The 24,062-nt window shown below is 42.1% G+C and overlaps 1 protein-coding gene across 12 annotated transcripts in view; it reads right to left on the reverse strand.

Moving 5' to 3' along the window:
- nrxn2a (neurexin 2a) overlaps nucleotides 1-24,062 on the reverse strand; it is a 117,448-nt gene that overhangs the window by 47,294 nt on the left and 46,092 nt on the right. For 8 of the 12 annotated variants that reach the window (XM_030100565.1, XM_030100563.1, XM_030100564.1 and 5 more), the window contains 9 exons: nucleotides 20,647-21,076; nucleotides 18,378-18,761; nucleotides 17,297-17,500; nucleotides 14,219-14,245; nucleotides 8,710-8,829; nucleotides 8,237-8,618; nucleotides 7,112-7,302; nucleotides 6,397-6,570; nucleotides 5,410-5,529 (listed from right to left, as the gene is read on the reverse strand). In XM_030100565.1, coding sequence (XP_029956425.1) covers nucleotides 5,410-5,529; nucleotides 6,397-6,570; nucleotides 7,112-7,302; nucleotides 8,237-8,618; nucleotides 8,710-8,829; nucleotides 14,219-14,245; nucleotides 17,297-17,500; nucleotides 18,378-18,761; nucleotides 20,647-21,076 — 2,032 coding nt within the window. The remainder of the gene's footprint in view (nucleotides 1-5,409; nucleotides 5,530-6,396; nucleotides 6,571-7,111; nucleotides 7,303-8,236; nucleotides 8,619-8,709; nucleotides 8,830-14,218; nucleotides 14,246-17,296; nucleotides 17,501-18,377; nucleotides 18,762-20,646; nucleotides 21,077-24,062) is intronic. The other 4 variants (XM_030100567.1, XM_030100566.1, XM_030100574.1 and 1 more) reach the window with 1 other exon arrangement.

The following is a 24,062-nucleotide window of genomic DNA, read 5'->3' on the forward strand; positions in this document are numbered from 1 at the left end:
CACCTAATGATATCTTCTGACATTTGAAGGAGGGAAAATCTAAGCCGGGTGAACTCTGATGCGCCGTCCCCCGTGCCTGGCCGCTGTTTGAACAGTTAACGCACGCGTATATCCTCCGCAGCAGTATCAGCCACAAATAGCAGTAATCCCTGCCTCTATTTTTGTGCGCTTCCAGTGCTATTGATCAAAAATAATTGGGGCATATGAACTAAAAGCTCCTATTGACTCTGCTCAAATTTTTATGTGCACAGTTGCTGGAGCGGCATCATCAGTTTTGTCTTCATGCAACACAACTGATCTGGTAACTTGACAGCTTATTAAACAGCATGAGTCATTGTGTTAGTGTCACTACGAGTCTCAACACAGTGTCCTGTCAAGTATTGCTGAGCAGAGTGAAAAATGAATCCACTCTGATCACTGAAATCTAGTAACACGGTGATAAATAGGAGTCGTAAATAACAGAGGAGCCATTAATTCTATCTAGTTGAGCGTTGGGGTGTGTGCATGGTAAAGACTCTGCCACCCTTTACGGAAAAGGCCTTTAAGTATGACACGACACAAGACAACAAAGATGTTTCTAATGTGTGAAACTACAAGGACAGAAGCCAAAATAAGCCACGGGGGGGCTTTATTCCCCCAGGTGCTTGACTTCTTTTCACATTATGTAAATGTCACAAGTTTTCCACTCTGCCTAAAAGGCACATAAGCTGCAAAAATGCTGCGAGTGGTCAGAAACTGACCTGATAACGTTCACATTGGATGTCTGTGATGTATTCATCAGAGGACAAAATTTGCATGTCTTTTTTTTTTTTTTATTTTGGCAAAGTATTACAAAGATCGAGGCGGTGCTGCCTGTAAATGGCAGGTTAACTTTCATGACCCTGTAAGCTCTGCCAGTCAACGATGCGACGCTCCAGCTTTTCTAACCTCGATAATATATCTGCGGGGAGCCGTGCCAGCAGTCTTGGGCTCGGGGTTTACATACGACTCTCAAAGAGCAGATATCAGGCAGGGAGGATCATTTATGGGAAGACACGGTGTCTGTGAGGAACAAGGCTGATAAAGCCAGGTGGCGACTAATGGACGCATCTAAAAATGTATTACCTGGAAGATGGTGCTCGAGATTGCAAATTTTCTATATGAATTGTATGAATCATGCATTTTTTAGAAGGAAAGAATGTCTGTTATTACTAATTGCACACCCGAACCATTCATCAATCCATCTGGAGTGTTGTCCAAACAAGCACTCAACCACATCGTGAAATTATGCATTTCAACCTTCTCACTAATCGCACAAATTCCAACGACAAATTGTTTGGACGAAATATAAATACCGATAAAAGAAACACAGCATTCTATTCATAGATAACCCCAGATTGTTTCATATTTGAATCTGGAAATACTTTTTTTTTTTCTGAAAGTTTGTACCAGTCACAAAGAACAGTCGCAGGTGAATAAATATCAGTTTTAAATTGTCCATCTCTGTTATAGATACTGTTTCTTCAAGATTTGTCAAATTGAGCCAAACCAATCCAGGCCATTGACTTTAAGTGGTCGAGACTCGATAGCGTCTCACGAGTCTATTCCTGGTGGAATATCGTGTCATGAACAGCAATCTGTTTTCTTGAGCTTGTGTCCCGCGGCGCCGGCTTAAGTCTGAACCTCTATCCTGGATTATCCTTGTGGCCTTCGGGACACACTCATAATCAAAAATGATTCCACCTGAAATAAAGGTCAGAAGGAAAATAGGATTGGATTGAACACTTAGACGTGCAGATTTGTTGTATTACAACAGAGTACATGCCTTTTTTTTTTTACCACACTTCATGGAAACACAAACTTTATGGACCAAGCTTTGTGCTGTTCCTTTAGAATAAATAGAGAACTAGTAAAAGAAGACATCTGTTTTCCTTTGCGGTGTTACTGTACCTTGTCTGAATGCCTGGAGGCTAAACAGCCCAATTTACTGTCTGAATTCCCTCCACAGGAATTAAACAATTCAAAAGGAAACGTTGACTTACAATTTGAGGCGAAGGTGGGCTCCACTCTGCAGAGAGCTCGGGGGGCCGCGGTGCTGTGGTTACGTAAATCTGCGTCAGGTGGATTTTCATGTGTCTGCTCGGTGTGTGCTGACGTGGACGAGACGGCGAGCAGAGGAGAGAAAGACGCTGGCTCGTAACGCCAAGACACACACATACCTTCACCACAACAGGTTCTGCTGTGTCTGTGTGCGCACGCACAGTAATTGCGGCATTTAGAAATACACAGCGGGGCACGTACACTGCAAGTTTTACAAAGACGCTCGCTCGCTCTCTCTCTCTCTCTCTCTCTCTCTCTCTCTCAGTTAATGAATATGCCAAAACAATTATCTGTAACTGCAGAGGTTAACCAATAATTACACACTCCATATGTTTACAGAAGGCAGTGCTGGAAATTAAGCACAGGACATCATTCTGGGTGATTCTGCTGATAAAACAATGACCCCGAGGTAATTAGCACAGATGTTTATCGTGCACATGGTAAATTGCTTTTCATCTAAATATCAGCATATAGAGACACACAGAACTGAAGAATGGATTGACAAGTTTTAAAGCGCCTTTTTGCTGAAGTTTCTTAAGAGTAAAACCGTGGAGGAAAATGTGTGATCAGTAAAACACACCATTCTTGCTTCTTTTTATTGCCTGTTTTCTGAGAATATACAGCTGACCTTCCGAGCTCCTGCACAGATGCAGAAGAAGACAAAGGTGGGAGGAGCAGATTTGTTAAAGCTTTAGTATTACGGAGATAAACAAACCAACAGATTGCAGCTGGTTGGAACAGGCATCATCAGCCGATAGTGACGCTCGCAAAAAACATTTTGTGCCTACATATTTGTTTGTGTTTTCACATTTAGCCACATTTCAATTTGTTGTAATGACTCCGATGATGGCTCAATGTGAAGCATGAGGCTTGTTATTTCCTCTGAGTTGGACTGATGTATTGGTTTGACCTTTGATATTGGCCAGCCACGCCATTTACCACCCGCATGATTGAGAGCCCTCCCTGAACACGGATAGATGAAAACCAAAGCCGCTGCAATGAAATTGTACTTGTGCTGAAAATGTTGATTTTTTTATTATTATTTTTTTTTGTTTTGCTGTAATCTTTAAAGAGTCTCTTTCAACAGTCTGCCACAATAATAGGAAAATGTTTCCGGTGGGTAATAAGGATATTTAGCAGGAGATGAAAAATAATACATGTAGAATATTTACAGCTGGAAGCTCTTCTCCAAAAAATAAAAATAAATAAATAAATAAATAAATAAATAAAAAATACAAAGACTGCATGACACTGATGCTTCACTGAAATAGACAAAGGTTTGGAGTCACTGTAGTTTGAACAGTCGAATGCTGATGATGTTTCAGGGAAGTGAATGCTACTGTAAATGCAACACCCAGAGAGAAAGATGTGAAGGTTTAGCCGTAGGCATCCATTAGAAATTCCAGCCCAGGCGATGTGATGCGCGCCAGAAAAGCTGCAATTACAGAAAATCCCAAAACTGAAATAACTCCGGTTTCTACCAGCGTCAGAAGTTCTGTGATGCAACCTTTGAACTTGGAGATGAACAGCATGTGATCTTGGAACTGAAATCGATTTCAAGGTTAATAAAGATCAAAAATGTGTTTTTTTGTGTTGCTTATTTAAGATGCCGAGTGGCAGGAACTCTTTGTTTTGACGGATCTCAGCGTGCTCGAAGTGCCTTCTGTGCAGAAAAGACATTAGTGGAAACAAAAAAAAGGGCTTCAGTGATCACAAAACCCCTTTTATGAGATGCTGATGTGATGTGAAAATCAATGCACTGAGGTCAGCGGAGCATTAGAATACAAGAAATGTAGTGTTTTAAATTGCCTCAATGAATTATCAAGTGGAATGATCACGAAGGTCAGGGCCACTCTTTTCTTAAATAAAGAAAATAACAAGAGCCTGTTCAAATCAAGATGCTGCTGTTAAAGTGGAATTATTAGGAATTAAAAGGCCAAAAAACAAATTCCCACCATTTGAACTCTGTGGCTATTTTGCTGTGCTAATTGATTTTGATTAGGATTCAGCTGTGAGAAGTGTAGAAATCCTGCTTGGTCCAGCGTCTTTTCCTCTTTGTGATGCTGTAGGCAAAAAGCAGCCGGAACACACTGGTACCCAGGCATGGGACAACGAGAGACGTGATAGATAAAAGGCTACAAAGGACAAATATTGAGTTTCAGGTTAGATCAATAGATCACGACAACAAACACTTCTGGCCGTGTGTCAGTTTGTAACATTGAACACTAGCAGATAAACTGCACAAGTTGCTGCAGGAGCTTCTAACTCCCAGTTTTGCCAAACTGAATATCAAATCTCAATGTCAAGACTGGAATAAGTGTGAACAACCAAGTAAATATATTAATTGTTGCTGAGCTCTGTTTTCTGTAAATACAAAGACGATTTAGTCTTGACTTTCTTTGACCATCTTTGTTATTGAATTATCCTCAAAAAGCTCCCATCTAGTTTTCAGACCGCCCTTTTTTCTGTGTCCCCCTCTGTTCATCCGCCATTATTCAATAATGATTACCACACAGGCACCATTTCTGCTCTTCTTCTATGAAGCAAATGAAGCTTAACTAACCATGACTGGACCAATGAGCTTAATGTTAATCTTTTCCTATTATAAGTATGAAACGCTTCTGGTAAAGGTCTGCTCTATTATCGTGGCTACAGAGGCCTCTTTGTGACATTAAGTGTGTTAAAGATCAACTGGATTTATTAAATTGGAAATATATCACCGTGTAATCAATAAACAAGAGAAATATATCTTATTTTGTTCAATTGTTTTCAACACAAAGTTGCACACAAGCTACTAAATACTGGTGGAAAGTTTTAAAAAAAGATGAAATGAAATAAAACTTGAGAAACAGTATTTCATCCAAAGTTTGCAAGCTGGTGTGTGTGTGTGTGTTTGTGTTTGTGTGTGTGTGGACTAGAAACGAAAGCTGGGTCATTAATGCTTTGAATTATTGTTGTTTGTAAAAATCTATTTCCGTTGTGTTGCCACTCATTAGTCACCATCAGTCACTTTTCAAAGCATCCCATGAATCTTCAGACTGATTTCCCACCTTTGAGGAAGTCATTTGTTTTCGTGTCACATCACTGGAAGTTTACACTCAATCACAATGAATATTATGACTGATTATTAAAATCGGGCTCACCTCGATGATTTTTCTTTTTTGCTTGTAAGCTCTCTGTTCAGACGGTCCTTTCATTTGCTGTTCATTATGAAATAAATGCTGCCTGATGAATTGCTGACTGACTGACAGTCAGGACCCATATCAGTGTCATCGCCACCGTGCTTTTTTCAGCGTTGTGCCCAGAGAGGCGCGAGACGCCTGGACTTACGGTCGCTGCAGAAAGGCCCCCCGTAGGTGGTCATGGTGCAGTCGCAGGAGAAGCCTTCCCACAGCTGGAGACACACTCCCTGGTGGTGGCAGGAGTCCTCGGTGCAGGTGGTGCTGGGTCCTGCGGGAAGGTTACAGTCGGGACTCATCGGGGGACTTTTCTCCACTTGGTTCAGACACGAGAATAAATTATATATATTTTCACTTAAGAAGAAAAGACAGTTAAAACAGCAGCTGAAGGTCATTTAGAAACTTTAGAAACTTGGTTTAAACTAATTGCTGCAGTTTTGTATGAAATTTGACGATTTAAACAAAGTGACCTGTGTCACTGTGGCTGATCGTTTCTCCTAACCTTTCACAAACCACATAATATTCAGACCTATCTGAAACACCCTGTGCACGGTCACACTGGAAAGAGAAGGAATTCCAGTTTTTTATTCTTTCTAGCGAACATAAATCGTCCGTACCAGTGAGTGAGCTGAAATAGGATTTCTCTCCTCGCCAACGCTTAATAAATGCTATAAAACTGTCTTTGCTAAGTCAAGCTGCAAGGAGGAGGATGTCTCTTGAAGCTCTCAGCGTACATGTACATGACTTGTCAACTATAACCAGCGCGGTGTTTCTTGTCAAAGTAATGCTAATAGGAATTGACTCCAGATGATTGAACTCTTCGCGCTTCACCCTGCTGAGTTTTGTTGTTCGGACTCAGCAAAAAGCAGCTGGACTCCTCAACTTCGGGGCGATATCACAAGTCAGCATTTATAATCAGAAATAATTAAACCACAGAAAGCGTTTTGCTGGCCAATCATTATGAAGCATTCAACAAAGCTGTTCAGCACCATAACAAATACAGTGTAATTAATTTTCAATCTGCAGTCACCAGTCTCCCCCGTTTGTTTTATTCGCGGTGCAAAGAGACAGTGCTAATAAAAACAAGGATATCAGGCGATGAGGAAAAAAGGTTCGCGGATGTTTTGTGTGCTCTCACCTCCGCAGCCACGCTCCACCTCTCCCACTTTGTGTAAGGCGTCTGCCAGCAGGTCGGGGAGTCTTCCATTCAGGTCCACCGATGCCAGGCAGCCCTTGTATCCCTCTCGAGAGGCTATTAGCCTGGGCAGACTGCTGTACGTGCTCTTTCCAACACCCCCGATGTACAGCTCCCCTGAAAGATGCAGGAGTCAATCAGAGGCCAATCGTCATAATTTGCTGTGTCCAGGTTCATGCTGGCGCATGAGGAACCTTAATACAGTCCAACAGAAGCAATGCTCTTTTACTTTTTTGTTTTTCACACAGAAGACACAACGCAATAGAAGTAGAAAGAGACATCTAAAAACTCAAAATCAAAACTGAAGTTCAACTCATGCTGCTCATCCAATAACAGAATACTAAAAATAAATAAGAAAATACTCAAAGTAAAAGATTATTCACAAAATCAATTCTATTTTCAACAGCAGGTGTTTAATGAATTTTTCTTGCATAAAATATTTGCATTCAAAGCACAGTTCTTAAAAAAAGCATCTTTAAAGTAGTCACAACAGAACAAAGACAGACAGGGGCAAAATAGCATAACAGGAATTTTCTCTGATGAAATAAGAAACTTAATTGTGATGATACTCATCCTACTCCACAAAAATAGCAAAGTGGATTACATGATGCACTTAAGTTTACACACAAAGAACTACTGAATATTTGTAATTTCGTACCTTTTAGGTCCAGGTTGCGGGCTCCGTTGGCATGCTGGGTGACGGTGCGGGAATCAATCTTCAGGATGTGCACGTTGTTGTTGTCACGGGAAATCACCACATTGTGCCACTGGTTGTCATTGAGTGGCTTGTCAGAGTTTCCCTTCATTAGCGACGGCCCATTTCCCAAGTCAAAGACATAATGGATGTACCTGCAGGAAAATACACATGTTTACTTTCACCAGCTTTTCTTATCTATAATTACTTACAGCCATACAGAAACTAGCGTCTAAAAAAAAAAAACATTCTGTTTGTGACTGTCATATGAATCCATCATGGTTCAAATTGCTGTCAATATGCATTCAAAGAAATAACAACTCGTGGGGGTTTCAGGAAAAGCAGCATGTTGAGTTTAAATGCAATCATCAGATAGTGCGCATAAAAAACCCCTCAATATTGCCAAAATCAAAAATAAGAAACATCCATGAATAAGCTGCTACGCTTCACACTTAACGTTGAGCAGCTAGAAAGTATGACAGAAGTGTTGGAAGCCATTTTTTTTTTTTTTTTTTTTTTTGTCTGAGAAAGCTTCTGCTGCAGGCTGCAGAGCTGAACAAGAGCTCCTGCTGACTAATTGCTTTCTGGGAGAAAGTCTGTGCAAGGTCTGACAGGGGGAAGATACAATTGTTGCTTTGCTTGATCTCTTCCAACAACCTTTCCCCGCTATTCTCACTGCTACAAAAATTCTATATGAAAAACACAACGTTCGGAACGTGAACGTGACGAGTCGGGCTGGGTGCGGAGACGAGCGATTTCCGCGCGCTCGTCTTCCTTCCAACAAAATCACTGTAGATGAACAGATATTTTAAAGCCATTTGGTGGCTTTCTATAATGCTGCAGGCTGATGCATTCATGATGTGACTCATGATTAGGCAATTCTGGGCCCGGGAAAGGGAGGAAAGCTCCAGTTAAATTTGCTTATAATGTGCAAGACAAATACTGTTGTGCTGAAATAATCATCTACTAAGGCACAAAATTAGAAATATAATACATCAAAAGATCATTCCTGTGACAAACAGCCACTTTAATCCCTCCTCACCCCGGGCCTGAACGCAGATTATAGCTAAGTGGCGGGCCGGCACTCACCCTTTGACCAGCTCCACCACGATGAAGTCGCTGCCGTCCCCGGAGTTGTAAAGTATCAGGCCGTCAGGACTGGTGGTTTTGAACTGGAAGAAAAGGTGCATCGAAGCATAGGCCTGCAAAGTGGAGAAGGCCAGGTAGCTTGCTTGTGTCAGAAAAGTTACGGGATTGGCCACGATGTGCCTCATGCCAAATCGTGCGTTCAGCTCGCAGTAGGAGATGTCTCCGTTTTTGCACTGGTCCAGGAAGAGCATCCCGTTGAAGGAGAGCGCTTGCAGATGGCCGATGAAGTTGGACGGCATCACAGAGATGAAGCGCCGCTCCGTCATGATCCCCGTCTCGATGTTGTTGAATTCCAGGCGGGTGTGGGCGCCGGTCATGTGGCCTGCGGTGCAGAACACATTCTTATTATACCGCAGAAGCACATTTTCGCTATCTGCGCCGGCGCTACTACGGCTCTTTCATGCCTGCTTTACCTTCCACCGTCACATTGTCTACAGAGAGCTGCAAGTTCTTCCCACGCCGCACCACCTTCACTGTGTGCCACTCGTTGTCATTCAGCTTCTCGCCTACCAGGAGTATCTCTGGTCCCTTGCCTAAGAGGAGGAAAGCGTCAAGTGACAATCATACCACACGAGCTCAGTGTGCACTCTCTCCACACAAAGCTCTCAGCACGATAAGCACTCTCAGGGTGCATATATTCATTTGCTTCTCACTCACACACACACACACACAGCCACAAATCCTGACCAGCGAGCAATAATAATAACCAGTAAAATGGGAAATTAAATGACATCAATAGAGTCTATTGAAAGCAGAATATTAAAAAAACGCACCGGAATGGCGCAGTATAGGTTTTCTTGTTATCGGAGAATTGGTGTGAGGTCTGTTGAGGAAAATACTGGGGGGAAAATAAACCAAAGCGCTGGCACAACATATACCTTTAAGTTTCTGAATCCCTGCGCTATCCTCTGCCTTTCTCGTCGGCTTCAAAACAGGTCACAGTGCAGAGGCTTGCCGCTGCAGCACCGTCATCCTGAATCAGTGCCTATGCAACAGGCCGACACGGCAGTTCAAAGGAGTTCTGACATCGCTTGGGAAACTAATTGGCCATGCCTAAGCTGACTGCGCCTTTAGGGGTTTGTCTGTCTAATTGAGCTCAGGGTGCAAGAGAATTACAGGGGACGTACAGAGGGCAATAAATGGAAAACATCAACTGGTTTCCGAACACTTCACAGTTTCATCCTCGGGGAAATAAAACTGTGACTGGGGACTTTGTCCGGGGTTGCATATCAAGTGTCTTCGCAGCGCGCCGCGTGATGCCGCCGTCCACCTGCTGAATATTGACTCTGTGCACCAGACGGATCAATCACGCTAGATCCCGCGCCACTGTATTTGATGGATTTACTCGGGATAATGAAAAACAAACCACTTGCTGGAATTGTGTCCGGCAGAAAAAAACCAGAAATGTGGACCCAGTAAAATGATAATCATGAAAATTTAAAGTGTGGACAAGATTCGTCTGTGATCAAAGAGGAGTCAATAGAGTGCTTATCTGTGCTTCGCAGAGGGGAGAGTCCTATCTACTGTACGCACATGATGGAAAACATGCTCCAATACATAAACAGATAAGCACAGTCAAGATTCTTGTAAAGGAGCTGAAGGAGGATGGTTTTTTTTTTTTTTTTATTTGTATGAGAAAATTCGAGCTATACATTAAAAACGGAATTTACATATCAAAGTGTTTACAAGCCCCTTTGTAGAAATAATTCAAATGCGAAAAACACACTTTTCAACCTCCAAAGTTTTAATAAAAAGCATGCAGTCTTGTTTTAACGCTGGTACCAAAGGAATCAAGAATCCGCGGTATTAAATCACTGTTTAACTGCTGCAGTATTTACTGACGTGTTGTTGTGGGATTGCAGGCTGATTATCTCATTAGTTCAGAGAAATCACACAAAGACCACTGGTTACTGTTCAAACATGCATGTAATTAAGTATTAAGTGGAGAATAACACAAAGAAAAGCCTCATGTTTGGTTAATTATTGTGTTGGTATTAAAGTATACAAGGAGTAGCTTATTAAAAATGCATTATTATTATTAATAATACTACTTTCGACCAGTATACTTGGATAAATATCAGTGATCCTGGCTCTTGTATTACCAATCATGTGTGTGAGGTTTTAAATAAGAGAATCTCCCCCCCAAAAACATAAAACCTCGAGGGTGTGTTTTGTGTCAGTATTAGTTAAAGACACCACCATTTTGACATTAACAACAGCCTACAGTGATGGATGTGAGAGCAGCTGATCCGTGATGGCCTTCGTCTGCTCCCTATATAGGATATACATGATCGATACCTAAACTAATCAAATTTAGCTTTAATTTGTCTCCAACTGGAGGTCAAAGAATATTGTCCAGGTCTGGTTTGAAATGAGAATCACTGTCTCCTACTTCAAAATTAATATAAACTTAATTAAAAGCATGAATTGATTAATATTCATCAACATACAGAGCTGGTCAGAATTAAATGAAGCCCTCCAGAGAATACGAATGGTGTGTGTAGAATAATACAGAGATAAGGAAGCATATGTAAGAAGAGCTACTAAAATGGTGGAAAATAATTGTGTATTCCCACACACATCTGACTGTAAATCCTTTGAAATGTGGCCTCTTTTCAAAGCACCTTCGCTTCACAAGCCCAGCCTGCAGATGCTCGAGAGAGAGAGAGAGAGAGAGAGAGAGAGAGAGACGCTCATATAAAGGCCGCATTTTGTCCAGTTTGATCCCTTTAGTTAGAATCAAATTTGATTAATACTTTCCAACAAAGATGACTTCAAAGGCCTGTTGTAGTTATACGGGTCAGCATCATCAGGGAGCTTCCACTTCCAATGCAAGGTGTGCATGTTAATCAGAGCATGTTATGGTAATTCTATAATTTTGTAGAACAAACCCGGTTTGAAAAGTGCACAGCGCACCGCTATTCCCCCAGATTTGAGAGAATTAACAAGGAGCATTGCAGCAGCATTTGTTCTTACAAGTATTACCCTCCCACTGTGGAAGCAGTTGTGGACAGCTTCCAAGCAGCTGCTGCAGATGGGCTGCCTCTCTGATTGCCTCGAAAAAAAACAAAAAAAAACAACGTACACTTGCAAAATATCTCGCCTCAGAAATTCGAGTCCTTCGTTCTGTGAGCAAGTTGTAATGATATCCTGAAAACAAAGCCTATTTGGATTCACAGAGGATCTGTGTCGCAAACCGGATGACACAGCTCATTTAATGAGGATCTCCTGAATCATTTAGGCAGATCATTCTGCAATCTACAATTTGGCTCATTTTACTACCAAAACGCACTGGAAAGGTCTCCATTGTCACATCTGCAGTGCTAAATTTTCTCGGAGGCTGCTGGTGTCGCACACAACCAGTGAGTGAAATGGATCAGGAGGAGGCTTCATTTTGTGCACGGAGGAGTGCACATTAGGTACAATTTTCTGTGGACAGTGTGTGATGATACAATGCCATCTGCTGGTAGATAGGATAAAATCATATGCACACGCCCAACACTATATTAAATATTCAACCTTATTCTAAATCAGCCATGGCATATTTTCCCTTGTTTGCATGGTTTGCATAATCGTCCATCTATTTAAACAATGACGTATTTGAAATGGCTGTGAAATGGTAGTTATTTGCATAACCAACGTCCAATCTCTAACCACACACACACACACACACACGCTATAAAACACATCCTCTACTCACCTTGATCAGTGCAATCCATTCAACACAATGAACAGTTGATAAGGCTCAAACATGTACATTAAATCTCTTGAGAAAGTGCCCTTTTTTTTTTGCCTTATAATGTATTTTTAAAGCTGCACCTCAGATCAATAGATTAACATGAGGCAGAATTGCAGACCGTGTGTCATTGATTGTTCCGTTACACAGGATTAAATGTCAAGATATGTTTGAGACTACATAAACAGCTGCTGCGAAGAGAGCCCTTCGTCCCAGATGATCACAAATACTATAAAATGACTAATGCTCGGGCGGCTTCGCAGATCACTGCGGAAAGCGGACATGAACGTTTAACCGTTTTCTTCGCGCGTATCCAGAAATTATTCATACATGAGAGTGAAACAAGCTTTCAGCCGGCACTTGATTAGAGTGATAACTTTTTATAAGTATTCATGAGCCTCCTCTGTATAGGATGATCTGAATCAGAGCGCTGTTCACCTCTCCAATGGCAACTGCTTTTATCTGTTCCTCACACAGCTGAAGTCTGAACCAAAACTGGAAATTGCCTGTCTCTCGCTATCAGGTGTGAGCAACAATCTGCATCAAATATTCCATCATCACTCTTGCTGCGACCTTAAGTACTGAGAGAAAAGAAAAGAAAATCTAAAAAAAATAAATAAATAAAAATCAACTCTGCTAATCCAAAGTGAAATCTTCTTTTCGATTAATCTTGCCTTCGAGTCAGAGGAATTACTTACAAGCCCCAAGCTCCATGAAAACATAAATGATAGATGCAGTCGCCTAGATTGTGATGTTTTTGTTTGAGTCAAATTATTATTATTATTTTATATTAAATGATTGGAGATTTCATTCATCTACTGATCACTGGCACATCTGGTCCAGGATGCATCTGGTTTTTAAAGAAGAAGCTCAAGCAGAGAAACAACTGACAATCGTCCAGTGAGTAGTTAGATTCACAAAGTGTTTTGAAAGAAACCGCTAACAGATGTTTCAATTAAATCTGAAGAAAATATACATTACAGGCTGAAGCCTCAGCAGGATTTAGAAGAACTAATTCAAGGAGTTTTCTGCGGTAGACTGGATTACGGCAAGAAAGTCTTCGCTGGTCTACCTAAAAACAAAACCATCAGACAGCTGCAGGGGATTCAAAAGGAGAACGTTCCCCACATTTAGAGACGTTAAAATACCGTCGCTGATCTATAAAGCTCCGAATGGTTTCGTCAGATCTTCTAGTATGTTTTAAACCATCCAGACGTCTCAGGCTGCCTGGATCAAACCGGTCTTCTCTTCCCAAAGTCAGAACAAAACATACAGAAGCTACTTTTAGTTGTTATGCATCAAATATCTGGAACAAACTCCCAGAAAGCTGCAGGCCGGCTCGTGCTTTTAAACGAGGCTGAAGACCTTGCTGCTGGCTTTCAGTACAACAATCACCCATTTTGTTTTGCATGTAGTTTTAATGCAATTTTTTTTTTATTTGTGATTTAATAATGTTGCGTTTTATCTTTCCCTGTTATTTCTATTTCTCGTTATTGTTCTGCATTCGTTGCTGTTCGCGTCTGTCGGGACAGAGCAGTTTTAATTGCCTTGTTGTTGAACTGTTCTCGATAAATGAAGTTGCCTTCTACCACCCGAAACAGAGGAAAACGTCTGCAACCGTTTTCATTTCTTCAAACTATTGAGGAGTTTTTTTGAAGTCTGCCAGTGTCGTGTCTCATGATCATCTATTGATCTCATATCCAGCCGGTTTTCTTTTGTCTGAGTGAGACTGAGAAGACTCACTCCAGACAATTTGTACCCAATTATCAAGAAGCGCAAATAATTTAGTCTCAAATAAATGACAGATTCCATGGCAGGACGACAACAGACTGCTGGAAGTCAAATTTAGATACATTTGATTACAACTTCATTACAATGGAGTAATAACAAAAAAAATTCGGCAATTCAACAGCTGGGCTTTCAGCAGTGCAGCACAAAAAAAAAGATTCAATTGTGTTCAGCAGCAGCTCTCCATGCCATGGTGAAGTCTCATTTTTGTTCTTATCTTTTGTGAAGTCGCTTGTGAGTAAGATAACAGCGTCGGTAAACAAGGCGGGGGGGCTGCGGTGCAGAATAAATGAATCATGTTCCATTTCGCGAGGGAACAGAGCGAAGGGCCATAGGAATATACCACAGTGCATGTTCTCTAAATCACGGTACAGTAAATAATCATAGGAGACACTTACTGAGATTACAGTCTATCCTGATACAATCTGGTGAGAGAGAGAGTGAGATGGTGAGATTAAAAGAAAAAAAGAACAGCACAAAAGAGGAGAATAGTTCACATCCTTCAAGGTACATTCTGCAGACAGTTCAGTACTTTTCAGAGCCCACCATCCGGGGACAGCCTGGAGAGTCTAAACCGCCACTTTCCCCCCTGCGGCGTGCGCAACATTAGAGAGAAGGAACGATGAGTGAAAGGAAAAACCTCAGCGGGCGTCGGGCACCGCTGGAAGTCAAACAGACCCGCTCGAAGTTTGGATCAATAACCGTTTTATTGACCATAAAAGTAGAGGTGCACACGTGTTATTTTTAGCATCAGTGTTCGCCGTGCCGCTTCTGCGGCTGCTTGCGTTGAGCATTGGCAGAATTTGACAGCTTCAGATACCGTGACTGATTATTCTACTGTTGTGTGCTTTGGGCTAATTTAGCAAACATGCACTGCTGTGAGGGAAACTGTCTGAAGCAGATAACAAAAAACCAAAACAGGAAACCTGAGCTGAGATTTGAGAGCATCGCATAGAGATAATAATGAAGATATAAACACAAAAAACAATGGAACATCCTGAAGCTATAACAGTTATTGGTCGGTATTGAACAGTGACGAGTTATTTTGAGCTTAAGGATCAACGTGTTGTAAAATTTAAACCACTGCTTCTTATGTTAACCTGCGTTATTTTTGTTTATTTATTTTTTGCATATTGCATTAAATATAGTTTGGATCACCAGTTACAGTGAGATATGCAGTGAGTTTCCATGTTCTTCCCATGCATGAGTTAATTTTCTTCAAATTAAAACACGGTTGGTTATGTTGGATTGTGGCTCTAATTCGGATGTAGTTTCTGTCAAGGTGTGTCATGACTTTCACTCAACAACTACTGGTCATAAATGTCTGATTCTGAGATTTGGAGGGGATTTAGAGTTAGCGGACTGAGATGCACCTCTACTCAAACCTCGATCTGCCTTCAACTCAGATTCCCATTAAACGAAAAGGCCTGCTCGTAATACGCTTTCCAAGTTCAATACAGGGGAAAAGTGGCGATTTGCACAACCTGCAGCCACAGTGATACTTACACCATGAAAAAAAAAAAAAAAAAAAAAATCTATGACAACTCGACAATTGCTATGCTTTGCCAACATTTCCTCATATTCTCCACAGCTGAACATCTTCTAAATCCGTCTAAAATATTCAAATTATTGGCCTCAAAAATGGATTCACCCACTCATCATTTGCATGTTCTGAATAATAAAACCAATTTACCCAACTGTACATGAATATATTGGTGCAAGTCGTGTGGCTGAGGAGTGCTCTCAAGCTGTCAACCATCACAGAGCAGTGGATTCAGACAGCCAGAGACCAGAGCGACTTTCAGCTGCAGGTGTGTGTGTGTGTGCGTGTGTGTGTCCCGCCAGTGCTCCTTGTTCAGTGAGGTGACTCTAAACTATCCAGACCAGAAAATGTGAGGGGAGGGAACTACAATGGTCACATCTAGGGTGTAGGCAGTTAAAGTGGTAATATTTCAGCGTAATGAGGGATCGGGTCTCTGACTGCCTTCTCCTTGAACTGCAGACTAGCCATTGAAGGGCTGAAAGAGCTGAGACGGCCAGGTGGGACCGGGCCACGAGAGGAGCAGAGAGAGGAAGAGAGAAACAGAGAGAGAGAGAGAGAGAGAAATATGAGGCTGAATATTCATACAAACATACAGTTGCTCAAAAAAGGCTTTAAAATTTGAGTTATTTTAATTACATTTTTTTTGTTCTTTTGAACAAGAGTTGTTCAGAATGATCTAAAGTTGATGCAAAGTCATCTTTGTATATTTCACATTCATGGATTTTATACTCTATCTTCAATGTAATTAGTGGACACTGATTATACGTCTGAAGTAGCTAAAAAAAAACCCCCATTTTTGGATTTCTATGGGAAAATAATAGTATCTCCTCTCCACCTCCATTATACAAGATTCTTTAAGAGAATATAAGACAAAATATATTTAAACATTAAAAAAAGACATGTAAATTCATATTAATTGTAGCTTCATCCAGATATTTGTAAACATGGGATCTCCTCATTTGACTTCATGTTTTTCACATAGTGGTTATGTGACACAAGACAAAAGGAAGAACAATCATTTTTAATTCTGATAGAAATGTGTGATGAATATAATTGGAACATTCTCATTTACTTAAAATGACGCATCTGGAATCAGATTATTTTTCTCTCCCTGATATGAAATTAAGGGCCTTTTTTACTAAGACCCTGTGAAATTGGAGCTAAATTACATGTTCCCACAAACAGATTGTGCTTTTGAATGTGTGTGCAATTTTGCAGGTGATCAACTCAGAATTATACCATGACAGTGGCACAAACTGTGGAACTGCATGCATTATCGTTTGCATTCAGCCTCGGAGCGATTGGATGAAGCGCCGAGCCCCAGCAAGTGCAACATCTATTGGTGGAGGAAGTTATCAAACATTTACAACAAATTAATCCCAATTAGACGGTAAAAGTAGAAGATCTGTCACAGGACAAACAAGAACAACAGAACAGATTCAGACAGATTACAGAGAAACTGCTTTCAGTCGTCGTAAATCCCTTTGTGCATTTTAAATGAACCTATTAGCATCAACTCCTCCCTGTATTTTGCGGGAAATGGAAAACATGCGCAACATTCCATATTCATGAGGGCACAGATCTTCAGCGTGTTTCCTTAGTAGATCGGTTTCTGCATCTTTCTGTGCGCAATATCACTTTAGCACTGTTTTTTTGTACCCACGTTTTTTTAAAGTCTCACGTGCTCCTTCTAAAAAATCTTATTATTTCTATACCAGTGTAATTTTATTTCTAATTTAAATCCATTTTTCTGGAAGGTTTATGGTATGGATTGATTGACGCTTCCCTTTTTTAGGCAACTGTACCGGTCGTGTATGAAGGTGGTTATGAGAGAGCCCCAGACGCAGGAAACATCCTGAGATCTCTGTCTAGGCGGCAGATCCTGAAAAGTTTAGCGGTTGTCATCGGCTCGTTATCGCCGCAGCTGCATTACCCAGGTTCACAGTGAGCTTCACTCTGCCACCGTCCAGCTCCAGTCGCAGGGTGTCGGCGGACTGCTGGGAGGTGGTGGCCATCAGCAGCCCGAACGCCCTCTGGGACATGAAGCGCAGAGACACGTCCTCGGCTTCGGTGTGCAGCGTCCTCGGCAGCACCACCTTCAGATACATGCTGCCGTCGAAACTCACCGTGGTGGCCTCTGGGGATTCCGAGAATGGGAGGCATTAGCAGATATGGAGACCCAGCGGGAAATCACGGGACTAATTTAAAAACACAAAGTGACATTTCTGGAAGGAAACGTGAATTCGGTTTCAGATAATCTTAAGAGTGCTGCATGATATAATTTTAGATTGCAATTTTCATCAGTTTCACCAGATGGCAGAAAAAGCCTGAAGCATACGAGACAGTGGCAAGACTGCAGCAGCAATCTAATTTATGAAGGATTTATACCCATCATAGAGCAATACAAGGGGGATTTTCATACATCCCTCATACTATTAGCTGCCAATGGATCTGCGTAATTTGGCCTCTCTGTGAGAAAACCATCTGCATGGTAAATGCAGCGTGATTTAGGGCGAATCACTCTGCCGAAGCACCACTGCATTTCTAATGAAACACTCATAGCAGGAGCAAATTCATGACGCCGGCAATTCATTAATGAATCACTCTACTGTAGGAAAACACTGCAATTTATTTTTGAACAGCTTAAACAAAAAACAGGAGCGTTTTCCTGTTGTCCTGTCGTTGCCAGCAGCCGGCTTTCTAGACTGGGAGCGATCCTGAGCTGGGAGTACGGCTCTCATTTGAATAGATATGACATTATACAGTGTGATCATGCTGCAGTTGAAAATTGAATTATTATTGTTGGGAGCACTAAATCTTGATAATGAATTGTGTCTGTATCTACCAGTCCTTTTTTTTTTTTTTTTTTTTTTTATCTGTGCAGACCCCTTTTTAGCTACTACACACCTAACTTGATAAATAAAATACCAGCCAAAGTGTGTTAAAAGCTTTGCAGCTGCATTTTGAAATCACTCTCCCTCCCATCCACCACTGTCCTGCTCTGAGACTCTTACCCTTCTCACAGCTCGGGCCTAAGTAGCCGGTGCTGTTGCAGTCGCAGATGTGGCGATTCCAGCCTTCTCTGCAGTGTCCGCCGTTGGCACACGTGTCCCTGGAACACCTGACATGGGTCTCCCTTGTGCAGAAACTGCTGACACCTGTGGCGCTCTGAACCTCCGCCAGCCTCCACAGGTTCCGGCTCTGTCCGTCGATGAAGAGGTCCCTCACGCAGCCCACATAGCCGAGGCCCAGGGAGGCCGTCCACACCTCGGGGGGGAGCACCAGGGCCTGGCGGTCCTCGGGTAAACCTCCAAGGTACATGTCTCCGTCCAGGTCAAGGATCTCGCTGCCTTCGTTGGACGTGAAGGGGACGCTCTGACTGTTCACAGAGATGAAGCCTGCAGGGTGGGCATTGACAGTGAGTCAGTTTTGGACTTGTACAATGTTTTTAGGACAGGTGTGTGTGGGTTGCGCTCAGTGAGAAGCAAGAACTAAGTGTGAAATTGAGGAAGCGGACACCAGTCTGTTTGTCTTAAGAAGTGCAGATAAAGAAAGTGCATTGACAGTCCTCAGGGCTGTATTTTGAGAGCGGGAGACTAACCCTTGCTGAAATACATGGAAACTGGAAATTACAGAGCCTGTGCGATGGCATGATGATTAGCATCTCGCTTCATAAAGGCAAAGGTGTGGATTTCACTCCCAGCCAGGCTTTTCCTTCTGTTTGCATGTTCTCCCTATACTATTTTTCCCATTGTCCCAAAAAAAAAAAAACCATGTCTGAAGCAAACTGATGACCCTGAATTTCCTGTTGGTATGAATGTGACTGTGCGGCTGCCTGTCTCTTTGTGTATGCCCTGTTATTGGCGGTATTTCAACGCTTTAGTAGGCCATCGCCCTTAGCTAGCTGAGATCAGCAGCATCCCTGAATAGGATCAAGCATTATACAACATGGATGGATTAGAAAAGAACAAAAAAACTGTGTTATTGAAGATGTTACTTCAAAACTTTGTTTCTTTCGACAGTTTGTAAGTAAGTCTATCATCACACAGGCCTATACTTCTCAATACTGATCATCAAGGATGACTGCATGAAATAATTTTGAAGAAATCTCAAATTAAAAAAATAAACAGAATTCTAAAAATATAAAACCAATCACTTTTTGTTCGCTCTAGAAATCAGTAGGAAAAGGTGGAGTCTTGCTATATTTGAGGTACAGTGCTTCTTTGCCGCTCAGCCAACGTTTCGAGCAGGACTGACTCTGTAACGCACAGGAATTCGGTATGTTTCACACTGACGGGCGACCCCCCAGGTTGTGAAGTCAGGAAGTTAATGAGATCGATTCAACACGAGCAACGGAACACAGCAAGGCAAACAAAGGTCACGCTCCCTGAGAAACTTCCTGATCCCCACAGATTAGCAGAAGCTCCCTCGTCTCTGCATCTTGCCAGTCCGCGGCCATTTTTTGCGATTTTTTTTTTGACCAGAGTAGCTATGCTTCTATTGGGAACAGTTGCCAAACAGCATTCGTGTTCAAAAGCACCTCTTCTGTGTCTCATGGCGTGTGCCTCTATTTGCACTCAGAGAACAGCAATGAGCTTTAAATGTTGGCGCTAATCAACACGTTGATGCGAAAATAACCAGCTAGTTAAAAGACGGTTCCAAATGGGAAATGCCTCTCGCGGAATCTGTGTAAAAGGACACGCAATACTGTCGTCACAATCAGACACTATCAAGTGATAATTTTGCAAAACAAATGGGCTATCCTACAAAGACATTAAGCACAGATTTGAAAACTCACAGACTGTGAGTGTTATTAGTTTTAGGTCAGTGCCTTGGATAAAATACAGTGTCAACAGTTGACAGACTGAAGTTTTTTTTTTATTAAAAAAAAATGTGAGGGAGGACATTAGAAGGGATTGTGTATTTCTTTTCTGTGTGTGCTTCAGCTAATAAGCCTCACGTTTGTATTGTATTAATAAGGCAGGTCTTTCCACTTTCACTGGGGCGACTATATAATTGGCCACTGGTGAAATAGATTAACCCAGATTTCAAAATGTCACACAAAGATTTTAGCCGCTAAAAATATCACTGTAATTAAAACCCAATGTGCATGCATGTTTCACTGCAGGGAAAAAAAGTGAGTGTATGTGACTGAATCGATGGCGGCGTATGGCGATTTCACAGCTAAAAACCTTTTATTCTCCACAGCTCAAAGTGGAGCGACCCGGTAATAGAAGTAGACAGAAGGCTTTCCCAGCATCCACAAACACTAAATCCTCTCACCGTTGCGGCCTTTCCTCTGGATATCCACATGGCACCACTCGCCGTCGTCGAGCCTCTTGTTGCTGGCTTTCATCTTGATGCTGCCAGAGCCCATATCCATGACCAGGTAGAGCAGCCCGTCCAGCAGCTCGACGGCGAAGAAGTCTGCCCGGGGCTTCCTGTCGGGCTGCGCGCCCTGCAGACTGCCGTGACTGAACAGCAGCAGCCCGCTGGGCTCCGTGGTGCGGAAGTCAAACGATATGGCGCCTGTCTTCTTTGTGTTCCACCTGGGCAACGTCAGGTAGGCAGACGGCGTGTCGAAGGTGACCGGCTCCAGGGCTTCCACGTTCTCGCAGCTGAATATCAGGTCACCATGGATACTGATCTTAGGGTCTCTCTGTTCAGCCAGCCGTGACAGTTCCAGTCTAAACTCATTATTCTTGTAGACCACCTAATAAATGAGAGAGATGTCGTGGTGAGGCGACAGCGGGGAAGTGGAATGAGTTTGATGCGAAAGGTTGAACATTAGTCATCAATAAATACTAGAATCAACATTGCTGCGGCATTCACAAAGACACGCAGCAAACAACACTGGATCATCCATGAATTAGAGCTCAAATACATATATACGGAAGGAAAACAAAGATCTGGTGTTTTAAATTCAAGGCACGTGACAGATAAACCAGCACTTTTCATCAATGTACATATGAGCTCTCGATGCATCAATCAATAAATAAATAAATAAATCAACCACATTTAGAGTCACTGTGATGATTTGAGTCTCAAGCTGTGTGTCTGCGCAGAGACGGAGGAAGCACAGGGAGCTGAAGACAACTGCATTTCACTGATGCTCAGACTCCAAAAGATGACTGTTTTGAATTATTTGTAGGCTCAGGCATTCTCCTTCCTGGTGATAAGACACCGCCTGGTTTTTAATCTGCATGTTTTAAGGCTTATCATAAAACAAATTCTTCATTACCTACTAAGCGATGATGAGATTACCTGAGAAAACAAAAAATGGGACTCAGTTGAATCATTTAGATTTAGATGCTAATGTAAACATTTACATTTTAGACACTTGGCTGACTCATTTAGGAAGGCTACTATGGGTCTGAGAGAATAATCATAAATTCTAAGCAGAGGAGCCTCAAACGCTGAATGAACATAACAACAAACAATTCTCTGTTTTCATACCGGGGAAAACTGAAAAAGATTACATCCAGGCAGAGGTGGTGGGTGGGAAGAATGTGGACTTTATCCTTTACAAGGCACACCACACAGTTTATTATTTATAGAGATAAATTTAGTAAACATGGACTCATGATGGGGCTGAATATTGGTGAAAAATCAGATTTTCCTGTCTGGCAAAAAGGCAATGCGTAAAAGAGACACCGTTTACGTCTGATGAATGTCTTGGTATCGATTTGCTATTTCAGATTGATCACAGTAAATGGTGGAAAACACAAAAACAACCTTTTAGCGCACATTTCCTCAAATCATTTATATTAATGTCACATTCTGATTGATAGCGATGTTTTTGTTCAATCAATAGCTTTCGTCTAGGTGGCATTTTCAGCAAAAATGTATGAAAAAAAAAAAAAGTACGTAACAAACCCAGAGGTATTGTTAAGATCCCAAACACTGCTGTACTATCTAACAGCATATAGGCTCCGCATCAATCACACGTTTTTTACAATCGCACGTCAGATCATTTCGATATAATAAGGTGAACGCATACATTGAACAGAAGCTCCTTTCTATTAATTCCAGCTTGGACTCTTGGTTCATCAATATGCACAGCGGGACACAACAATCCTTGTCTCATTTTGTATCAGTTGTAAGTCACCCCAAGCCCACTGTTATCTGCCACATCACTCCGCGACCAGTCGCTGCCTGAGGTGACACACCACACCGCACAGAGGACTAACAGCAGAGCTGCCAGGCAATTTGAGCCAATATCACACTTCACACTGCCTCAGTGTGACTAATTAAGCAGCGAAATCAGATGGTGAAACTGACCATCGAGAAATGAGTGTAACAGACAATTCTTAAACGGGAGGACAGTCAATCAAGACAGTCGCTCACACAAAGCGCCGACACGGCGTCAGCGCTTCGCGGCGAACCGCGCCGCAGAAATGCACAGATGGCTCCGAGAAGGCACTGTGACCCCTGCAGGGCTATTATATAAACCAAAGGACAATACAGCAAGTCAAATCCCATTTCACCATTTTTTAGACGCCTGTTGTATATGCGACATGGATTACCGAAGATCCTGAAACACAAGAATAAAGCTCCTCCGGAGTCAACCGACACACTCCCTGTGTCTTCTTTAACGCTCAAGTAAAGGGCAACAACAGAGCGAGAAGGAAGACCTTCTCTGCAGCGAACATCTGTGTGAATGCAGTCTTCATAACCAAATTGGGTACAATCTTTGAAGCATTAAAATACAGAAACCTAATGATGCAGTGTGGGATATCCTGTAGACACACACGCACGCACACACACACAGCAGAACAATAAAGTGGTGACTTCAAAGACAAATTCATCCTCTCCCTGCTAGTTGTTATAGTCGTGACATTCGTCTGAAGGTGGCCATTATTTCCCCTGCACCTGATGAACCTGATGGCCCCTTCCCAGCAGCTCTCACATTTATTATCATGTAACGTCTGAAGAGATTAGTCATGGCCCAAACTCTCTGCGTTGAGTAAAAAGAAGATAGATATACCCCTAAATAGATTTGCTGCTTACAAAATAAATATTTTACTCAGTGCTCACTTTTCTCTCCCTCATAGATCAAGATGAATGTGCGGCGTGAAGTCTCTCCCATTCACCACCAGCTAACTGTATTCCTTTGGCTCGTCGGCGAGCCGCGGCGCGCTGTCCAGGACTGACACGTCTCTGAACCTGAAGCTGCTGGATTTCCTGCAGGGGCCGGTCCCATTTGATCAGCTGAGCCTCTGTCACCGCTCACGCTCATTACCGGCACTTTTTGGGGCTGTCAGCTCGTCCTCATGACTCTTAATCTTGCTGCAACCTCCCTGCATACTTTACATCTGCGTGGCTACACACATCAGTCGTAGGTCCAAACACTGCCACCAGTCACACCGCCCACAGAGCGGAGGTTTGCAGCATTGGCAGTCATGCTGGTACAATAACTTGTCTATAAATACATCTAATTTTCATTTTAGCGGATGTGGGATGCATAGTTATTAGACGTGCAGTCCATTTGAAATCATTCCGTAAAAGCTAAAAAGTCCTTCACAGACAAATACCTGCACTTACTATTTCAAACGAAGAAATCATTAACAGCTAAAGGTTTGAAAAAATAAACTAAAGTTTCATGATAAAAACAACTTGCTGGTGGCTTTCAGAAGCAACACCTGTGTACTGGGTACTGGGAGCAAAGTGCTGCCATCAGCAGTAAGATTTAGCATATT

The sequence above is a fragment of the Salarias fasciatus genome, chromosome 10 (assembly GCF_902148845.1).
Source record: "Salarias fasciatus chromosome 10, fSalaFa1.1, whole genome shotgun sequence".
NCBI classification, from domain to species: Eukaryota; Metazoa; Chordata; class Actinopteri; order Blenniiformes; family Blenniidae; genus Salarias; species Salarias fasciatus.